This window comes from Ylistrum balloti, unplaced genomic scaffold (genome assembly GCF_031769215.1).
Source record: "Ylistrum balloti isolate Yb309-2 unplaced genomic scaffold, AGI_CSIRO_Ybal_v1 Utg370044, whole genome shotgun sequence".
NCBI classification, from domain to species: domain Eukaryota; kingdom Metazoa; phylum Mollusca; class Bivalvia; order Pectinida; family Pectinidae; genus Ylistrum; species Ylistrum balloti.
The window spans coordinates 202,223-209,919 of NW_026782100.1; the positions used below are offsets into that span (position 1 = coordinate 202,223).

General features: G+C 38.4%; 1 protein-coding gene across 1 annotated transcript; it reads left to right on the forward strand.

Annotated features, from left to right (window-relative positions):
• The first annotated feature begins 5,800 nt into the window (after positions 1-5,800).
• On the forward strand, positions 5,801-7,336 carry LOC132549184 (histamine H3 receptor-like). Its single transcript, XM_060213100.1, has one exon. It carries the CDS (start codon positions 5,801-5,803, stop codon positions 7,334-7,336), a length of 1,536 nt encoding a protein of 511 aa, XP_060069083.1.
• Positions 7,337-7,697: the final 361 nt, after the last annotated feature.

The following is a 7,697-nucleotide window of genomic DNA, read 5'->3' on the forward strand; positions in this document are numbered from 1 at the left end:
TTTAAATTCGTCAAATTTCAAGTTGAGAGTTGGAAATGAGTAATCAGATCTGTATCCTGGCTCAATATAGGAGTTATTTACGCTTGACAATAAATTTTCAAAAATAAGAAAAAAATTCTAATCTGGCTGACTTTAATTTTTTTTTTTTACTCCAAGTATATCTTCTGCTGTCAGGATGTAACTCTCTATAAATATCAACTGATGAAAAACTTTCCACAATTTCTAATATTTTCTCTCTTGACTTCTGGTTATTTGCATTTTTTGTAGCTTCTGTCGTAATATAGATCTGGGTCCAATACTAAATTAAAATGCCCACAGATGATGTACTTATCATTTTCAAATTCATCTCGTATATTTACCGTGAAGTCCTGATACCTAGGAGTGTCAATGTTGGATCGTACAATGTGATATGTGTTATATTACATACTGCAAGCAGAGTATATCCCTCTTTTCCCTTTTCACCTTAATTTCGAAATTATTATTTATCAAAATAGTTACCCCTCTAGAATTAGATCTGAAAGAACTGTAATAACAATTGTAACCCCACTGATTTCTGATATGAATAATAATAATAATGATAATAATAATGGGCTTTACTTATCCTTGATAAGATATTGAACGATATACACGTCTTACATATGGTCACGAAGATGATATACAATATTTACAAATAAAATTGCAAAAAGTTACAGACAAGTAAATTACAGCAACATTTTCAAGTTGAGAGCTGAAAATGAGGGATCAGATCTGTAGCCTGGCTTTGAAGAAGTTAACTGTTTTGGATAAGCATCCATACAATTTGAGCTTAGAGAGTAAGATTAAGTGGTGCAGTAGGTCGAATGTCTTTCTAAAATCTAAAAATAAAAAGTTCATATTCCTGTGTCTATGACATTATATAAAGTATTAGTAATATTAGTCAGTGTTGTCACACACCAGTGTTTGGCTCTGAAACCGTTTGGCTGTCAGAAATAAGGTATGTACATCGAAAAGTCGTAAAAATAAACATGAATCTGTTTTTCAAGGTCGTTTTGGCATGTTTCATTTACTTATTGGGTTGCTGTATAAATACTAATTAAGACAACTTCCGGTCTCAGTATCATCAGTGACTATTGGAGTCTTTGACTATACTAGCTACACATGAAGAAATGTTGGGACTCTACCTCTTGCTTGTAACTATTCCAATTGTTGTTGATCTAGAACATTCGCGACAAAATAAGATTTTGCTTATCTTATCATAGAAGTTTGCTTTTCTTCCGTGAAAATACGTATCTTGTAAACAATAACTACAGAATTTTTAGATTTTAAGTTAGATAAAACATCTTCCCTTTTAACGATATTATCAAGACCCTGACAATTAGCGGAAAGAACATTTATACTTTCCACTACTAGCTACTTCCGGTGCTTTAAAACCGCCGTATATCTACATCGTCTAACCCAGAACGATATATGTGTATATATATATAATCCCCATTACATCATCAGTATATTGATTCACTGCAAACAGTAACACAGAGCTATCATTAGAAAAGTTAATCTACTTTAATGTTGGTCTCGTCAAATACAAAATAGCAGGTGCCGTTATAGACTCCGCCGTCAGGTAGTGGAGTCGCTGTCAGTAGAAATAATTTATAGAATTCACTCCTTTTTCTCCGTTTGCCTTTACATGTGCACGTTTGTGTGTATGGATATATTACGGTCTCTTTCCTGTTGTTGTTATGATATGGCGTTTAAGGAATAAGCCGAACATGGAAAAAGAACTGAATTTTGACTCTAGAGTCATGATATTTGGCTGGAAGGTTCATTGAAACAAGACTGTCAAAATTTACCAAAAGAAATCATTTTAACTCATATTTAATGTCACACTTGTTCAAACTTTCAACCGACTTTTTCTCAGTAAGCAAGACTTTGAAAATCAATCATATGAAATATTCATTTTTTTTTTTTTTTTTGGGAAAAAAAAACAAAACAATAAACACCAAGTGAGCAATGCAGTCCAACTGTGCCTCTTGGTGATTTTTCGCCCGATTATGCTCAGTCAGAAAGTTAGTGATGAAATTAGGAACATGTCAGTCGTATACGTACAATTACGCGAAAACACCCTCTAGCAGGCTTCATATGTGTTAGGACAAGGTCGCTGTCCGATCGGTTACATATGAAATACATTGACATTCAAGGATCAATATGATCATACAAAATACTGCCCTTCAAGGTATCAGTCTTGTCTAGCGAAAACTTGGTGTTACTTTCACCATCCTGAATGCCGTGGATATTATTTTGTTATGCCAACATTGTTGTGTCGGTCTGTTTGTGAAAACTAGAATAAATGGATATCAACAAAGATGATGAAGGACGCGTTAGATTAGGGCAAACATGACTAAGTTACAGGGCGTGTTTTCTGAGATTTATTGAACTCAGTAACTAGAAAGTAAGATAACAAACACACGCGTGAACACTCAAAACAATCTGTGAGATTTCCGTTACTAGTAAGTAACGACCGAAACATGCGAGACATGCGTGATCGGATCGTCGGCATTTCAATAATTGGTTTGAAATGTAACAAAGTGATTCATTATCAAGTCTTTAAAAAGAGGACAGGGCGTGTCGGAGTCGGTGGAGCGTGACATGCTAGTAGGGTCAGAGCCAGGGCGGGGAAAGGCAGGGGAAGCGAGAAAGGCGGATCAGAGACGGAGGATCGGGAAAGGCGGGTCGGGTCAGAGCGGGGCGGGGAGGGCAAGGGAAGCAGGACGGGACAGCACATGTTACAGACGGACGAGCGGGAAAATCGGGTCTGCTCAGAGCCGGGGCGGGGAGAAGTAGGGGAAGCGGGACGGAACGTATCCTGGACGGAGGAGGCGGGACGGTGCTTGCGGAAGCGGGAGACGGAGAATTGGGGCAGGTTGGAAGCGGGAAGGGGTGAAAGCAGGGTGAGAGGGGCAGGGGAGTCAGGAACGGGGTAACCGATCCAGTGAATATTTACTGAATGTTTGGTGCTAATTCTACAAAACCGTTAACACTGGTCGTATATGATATGCAGAGATTAGAAAAATATCGACAGATACAAACGGAGGGATACGGTTGTAACTGGCTATCACGGCGAGTAGGAGTCAATTCATGGATATACCTGCTACAAAACAAGACAGGCGTTACTTGGTATTTCACAGAAGTTTGCTTCACCATAACGATCGTTCCAACCGGCTAAGGTAGAGCAAACACCAGTCTCTCAATGTTACTTTGGGCACATTTCTAAGTATTCGAAACAGTGCCAATGTCTTAATTACAACAGTTAATTGGGCTTAAAAGCAAGAATTTAAACCTTATAAAATAACATTTTCATGTGCAAATTCACACTAGACTGCATCATAAGTGAGAACACCTTTGACCGGATATAAACTGGTATCCCTGTAATGTAAACTGTTCTCTCTCCTTTGATTGCGATATCTGTGGTAAATGATCACCTTTTCAGATATCTAGTTATATCCGTAGTTACCACTGTCACCTGTCCTGGTATGGAGAGTTATATCCGTGGTTACCACTGTCGCCTGTCTAGGTATGGAGAGTTATATCCGTGGTTACAATGTAACCTGTTCTGGTATCCAACTGAGGTGCTAACAATGGTTAGTTTTGACATTACAACATATGTCGCTTTGCTGGTCAGCTTGGAGCTTGTCGTTCATATTAATAATCGATGACAATACGACTAGGTAAAGTCAATTAAGGAAGTCGGTGAGCTGTTTACTTTGTAAAGAAGTGAAATGCCAAAGGTTTTCCATCGGTCACGTTCGTACACTGCTCTTTTGAGCAGTCTGCAGAGCTCGTATGAAAAAAGCATCTTTCGTTCCATTTTAAGTTAATGCTGATTAATACAACATGGAGCTACATGTACAACCAAAACGTCTTAATCAGTCCCGTGGTCATTAATCGGGTGTCAGATTATACAGCTTTGTTGTTGATGGAGTTAACCATCGGAAAAAGGTCGTGTTATTTTCATTTGTACATGAAAGCATATGTATAATTCGCCATCACTCTGGTTATTATGAGGTTTGAAAATCTTTTCGAGGGCAATTCTTGCGGTTTTCAAGGGGAAAAATTATAGAAATTAATGGCTTAAGAATAACCGTGAAATCAACGTAAATGAAACCTGCACGAAAATTCATGATTCAGCAGTACTTCTTTTTAGTATGGATTAAAAAAAAGTGCTTTGTCTTACTCAGAAACAATTTCAAGTCGGAATGCCTTACTCAAGTTTTGTCTCATTTATTCATTATTCTAATTTTGTTAGCCATATTTTTTTTATCAATTTATTTCCTTTGCTGGCGGTGAATAACGACAGCTATATGATACAGGAGTCCACGACTTTCTACTTCTCTGCTAAAAGACTGGCTGTTGTAAATGACTATATCACTTTTTCTTCTTTTATGAGAATTTTGGGATCACATTCCTAGTAAAAGTGCATTCACTGCCATAACATATCTTTCCTTACCTTTTAAACATTTTGCAACGATAATAAGCAAAAACACGACAACTGTAAATCAGACACGAAGAACAGCTGTTTATATATCAATTTGATTCAGATCAGCTTGCCTGTTGTCGGTATTGTGGTGTCTTTTGTGGTTTTTATTGACACAGACTACCGTAACGAGCACTAGAAGACTGATAGTGACTCAAAACACTAACAAGTTTAAATATTTTAAGCGCAAGTTGAATATCTGAGCAGTGACCGATTTATGACTACCAAGTACCGCGTGATCGCCACAGTCAACCCTATGTCGTATACGTCCATTAAACAGATATGAAATTATTTTTTTCTGATTCAATGAAATGTTGTAAATTTTTGGTGTCATGCTTGGCGTGTTGACTTTTGTAACTATCCTGGTTCTCGTTTTGAGAGTCTTCCATTACCTAAATGCCGGGTTGCCTTGATGGACATGGGGGGAGAGAGACACTCTACATATGTGTTAAAACTAATGTTGATTATTGATTTCTTAATTATTAAATAGTATTCATTTGCCAATATTTAACATATGTGTTTGTTTGGGAAGTGTGCCTTATACTTTCTGTCTTTGTTTTGTATTTTATTTAAACATGCATTAGATCTGTCTTAAATTTGTGACTAATAAACGACTGAACGAATTCCATAAAGGCGGGGTTCGCTAACTAGCTGAGACCAATACCATGATATTTGGACGACACACGTACATATATGTAACGTGCACATTGCAGCCTTGGTATGTTCTGTCGCCGAGGATGGTAATCTCCAGCTGTCGATCGATACTTGGCTACAGAGGCTGGTCTATGCTTTGATTGACAAATGCTGGTATCGATGCCTGTGGACTGTGCCAGAGCACTGCTTCCTACCTACCGCTAGACGTCGCCATCAACGTTATTACGACACCATTGCTGCCGTGAAGCGGGCTTTGGAATAAAACCAGCCTGGCTCACAGCTCTGTGTCAGTTGCTGAGTTAGAACCGAAACATGCGCACAACTGGAGCGTTATTTGAATGAACACCACTGCAAAGCTATTCCAACGGTAAACAGTTCTCATTGTCTCTTTTGTGACGGACCATATGCATGCCGCTCTTTGTAACACGGATTTATTGGAAATCAATTCAAGCAATCAGAACTTTATCAATTCGACAAAAAGGACTATGATAGACATCTCTTCTTCGAAGACGTTGTTTATATATGCATGTGCTTGGACGCTGATACGTATCTGTCACTTCTAGATGAAATGTACCACTGTTCGCCCTAAGCATTCAAAATAAAACTATCTTAAGTATTATTTGTTCATAAATGTCTAGAATGAGTGAAATTCTTATGGACCTGTGGAAAATGACCGAAGATAAAGAGAGTTCTACAATGAAACCAAGCGATGAATTGTATTATACAGCGGGTGATGCTAGCAATGGACCCGTTGTCAGTGATAACTTTTCCCGCCATCTCATTACTAGCGGCAATGAACCAGGACTTGCCGTTGAACCTGAAGATGACCAGCTAAGTTTATGGTTGGCTGCCGTTCCGCTTATTGCCATGGTAGTGGTGAACGTGCTGGCGAACGGCGCAATAATACTAATATTTATCAGAAAGCGGTGTATCCGGAGGTGTCGTAATATCTACATACTTAGTATTGCTGTTGCCGATTTTCTAATTGGACTGTCTATGCCGCTTTCCATTGTGGAGACTTTAAGCCGGAAGTGGATATTTTGGCCTTTTTCATGTTGGGTGTTTCTCATGGTAAGATACTCACTTTTTTTCATCTCCTTCATCAGTATAATACTGTTAACTCTCGATCGTTGGTGGTCCATCAACTTCCCGTTCTCGTACCGGGTACGTCAGAGCAGAACAATGGCGGCGATTATTGTTGTGTGTTGTTGGTTTGTCAGCTTCATATTACATATCCCCCTGATTCTTGGTTGGGAAAGTTTTGATGCCTCCGCGGGAGTTACTACAGAGACATACTGTCGCGTTCCACCAAAGAGAAACTTTATCTTTACAATTTGCGCTTTTGTACTTGAATATTTCACTCCACTTACGTGCCTCATCTTCCTTAATTTTGGAATTTATTTTAAACTGTCAAGAAGAAGAAATACAAAGAAAATCCGAAGATCGATGAGTTCTTCGGACACCTACATGTTATATAGTAGAAAAACATCGTCCGACTCTGGTGGTAGTAATAGTTTCAATAATAACAATAACACTTTTGATGATGCGACATCGGATGTGACGTTGTACACACATATGCCTGACGTCAGACGCCACAGTGTTTATTTGTACACGTCACGTCGAGCATCCACTTCCTTCTACAAAGTGCCTAAGAACTCACTGGGTAACTTCAACCGAGCTCATCAAACCAGCCGACGTGTGTCCGTTGATACGGCATCGCTCGTTAAGTCTAACAGAAACAACCACTGCGTCCTACAACAAAAGCCGAGCTTTCCCTCGCGCAAACAGAGTGACGACATTGTAAAAGACTTTCTCGGACGGCAGGACAAAAAGGCGATTTTGTCACTCGGACTGTTGACGTTGGTGGCGTCAGTTTGCTGGACGCCATATACCCTCAGTAGTGTCGTGTATGCGTTTTGTCCATCTTGCATTCCATCTTGGTTGTCCGTATTTTTCTACTGGATACTGGCTGCCAATTCCACAATCAATCCTTTCCTGTACGGAATTGGAAATCCAGACTTTCGAAAAGTGCTTCGAACGTGGATGTCGTGTTTTACTCAACACGGTATTAATATGGACAACGAAACGTTGTTATACTGTCAGCTTCAACAGAACTGTGAACTGGAGACCCTGAGGGAATATAATGTATTACAGTTAAAAAACAGTTCTCTGTGATCTGGTTCGAACTTTGAAAGCTGTGATTTATCGTGTTCCATAACGTTTTGTCCTCTTTATAATTCGTTAATTTGTTGTTATTAATTAATTGATGTTCTCGTTATTAATTAGTTGTTTATTAATCATTTTTCGAATTTAAATTACGTTTTGTTATGAAGTCTGTTACCATTCAACTTGGAATCTAAAACAAATATAATATTTCTTATGTTTATTGAAATGTTCGTCAAACCTTCGTATAAAATTCTCAAGTATACTTACTTATATTTGATTTACTGTTGTTGAGCTGTTTTTCCCCGTGATATACTACATTTTGTTTAAGTAATTGACAATCTGTAATATTCTATCATTTATTTGAATTCTT